The sequence below is a fragment of the Formica exsecta genome, unplaced genomic scaffold (genome assembly GCF_003651465.1).
Source record: "Formica exsecta isolate Colony F162 unplaced genomic scaffold, ASM365146v1 scaffold282, whole genome shotgun sequence".
In the NCBI taxonomy this organism is placed as follows: Eukaryota; Metazoa; Arthropoda; class Insecta; order Hymenoptera; family Formicidae; genus Formica; species Formica exsecta.
The window spans coordinates 373,066-375,323 of record NW_021850084.1 but is presented as its reverse complement, the minus strand read 5'-3'; the positions used below and the strand labels follow the sequence as shown (position 1 = coordinate 375,323).

Genomic DNA, 2,258 nt, shown 5'->3' with positions numbered 1-2,258 from the left:
TTTTTTTTTTTTTTTTTTTTTGTTTGTCTTTCATTTGAATGTCTCTTTTTTTTCTGACATCCGACGTACAGGCAGCTACATTTTGCAAACAGTGTAGGGTAGATGCATCAGATAAATGATCGGTTAATATTTTGATTCAATTTCGTGCAACTATATAATTTTATTAATATTTTCGAAAATATTTCGTGCCTTTAAAGAGAAAATATAAGCGCCGTTTAAAGTCAGTAGCAATCGGAGTAGATGGGATTGCCAATGAATGGTAGTTAATTTCAATAAACGCGGTCGCTTCAACGTAAGGATTGTGTAAGAGACCGAGTATTAAGTACTGTGTCCTCGTTCATTAATGCATCTACCCTGACGCGAATCATTATAACGATGTGTTTATCGATTTACGACTTTGTAGCTGTCCTATGCGCGGGGAGGGTACACGAACTATGTCACGCATTGTATTCGAAACAAACGGATCTAATTGTCATCGTTAGATGGACGTATATATTCATGAAATAACAAAGTACTAGAGCTTGATATTCGATACGAACTGACAATTATTTTCGCGTTAGATTATTATCTTGTCATGACGTGTATACAAAAGTCGAGAATGCTTCACACTAATAATAATATTACAAGGTAGCCGGTGAGAAAGCAATGCTTCGTCAATTTTCTAATTCCATATACGATCAGATAACAATGATAATGGCAAGTTTTATATAACGACGGTCTTTCTCGTGAATATGAAGAATCGATTGGAAAATTCTAACTGATATATTAGTGAACTACCCATGCATATATATGTTGATACACGGAAGCGTTGCTTTTCACCACTAACTATATTTCTCTCAACTGGCGAGCTAGACACTTAATGTTAACGTCGGTCAGAGTCATAATCAGAATACTAACAAACTGTTTTTTCTTTTCTTTCTTGTTAACCCGTGGTTGCCCGTGGCCTGTAGGCTTGGAGTGCTAACAATGGATATCCACTCGCCCCGTGCTAACACCTGGACTCTGGAACAGCATCCCGCGTTCGATCGGTTCACCAACCAGCCGACCACCTTCGCCGTCCGTCCGCGTCACCAGCCCTGTTCGTCAAGCTTATCCATCATCCTGTATCCTCTTAATGTTCAGAAACGTAGTTTCTCTTTCGGCGACGAATCGTCGATTGGATTCCGAGCCATTTCTCGTACGACGAACGCACGATATATTATTAATTCATATAATATATAATTCATTTTGCAAAACATCACTCGGGTAACAAAAGTAGTCATTTTGACATCAAATTAGGTCAAAATGACGTCAAAAAGACTACTTTTGCTATCTGGACAGTGCTTATAAAGTGCACTATATATATATATATATATATATATATATATATATATATATATATATATATATATATATATATATATATATATATATATATATATATATATATATATATATATATATATATTATATTATATATATATATATATATATATATATATATATATATATATATATATATATATATATTTATATATATTTATATATGTATTTCATCCTCTTATCCTTTGGGCGAGTAAACGCGGGACTCGTTTATTCGGGACTCGTTTTAGACGCAGGTCAAGTACGCGCAATTCGGTGCAACGGTAGTAATTAGCGGTAGTTTTTATTACAAAGACAATAGTTCGATATTTTTATCTTTGTTTTCCCTCAAAAGAAGGGAAATGATATTGTATAACGCGCGATATATCCGAAGTATTTTATTTTCTCTCTCTTCTCGCGACGGCGAAATGAAATGTTGATGTTCGCGCTTTCCCCAGTACTTACGACTCCTACGCTGGCATATCTCCTCACCGGAGATGTGGCAGCGCGAGAATGTGACAATATTAATAAAACTTAAGCACGATGAGATATAATACACGCGCGCGTTTTTTTAGAACTAATCGCTAAGAAGGTGTCGCGCGTAAAAGAAAGAAAACGCGTGAATCCGTTCTGAACGGATCGAAGACTCCGCTGAAGAAAATTGCAACCGATATTCTGTGTCTTCCTCTTTTCTCGTGTGACGCATCACATTGAAAAAGCTCGAAATTCTGTACTCAACTCTCTTACATAAATGTGCCTTATATATAATGTTATATGTGTAGTGCGGTCACTGAGCCGCGTTTTTTTTCTTTTTTTTTTTAAATTTAGATAAAGCTTTGTTAATATCGATAGTCTACGTAATAGCATTAGAAATGTGCAATCAAAATTTACTTTCTCGATACATATATCAAGGGAAA

General features: G+C 35.3%; 1 protein-coding gene across 4 annotated transcripts in view; it reads left to right on the top strand.

Moving 5' to 3' along the window:
• The window catches only part of LOC115237232 (protein held out wings), a 55,007-nt gene extending 53,663 nt beyond the window's left edge, over positions 1 to 1,344 (top strand). For all 4 annotated transcript variants that reach the window (XM_029810141.1, XM_029810138.1, XM_029810139.1 and 1 more), the window contains one exon: positions 951 to 1,344. In XM_029810141.1, the coding sequence (XP_029666001.1) occupies positions 951 to 964 (14 nt within the window). In that variant the 3' untranslated portion in view covers positions 965 to 1,344. The remainder of the gene's footprint in view (positions 1 to 950) is intronic.
• Positions 1,345 to 2,258: the final 914 nt, after the last annotated feature.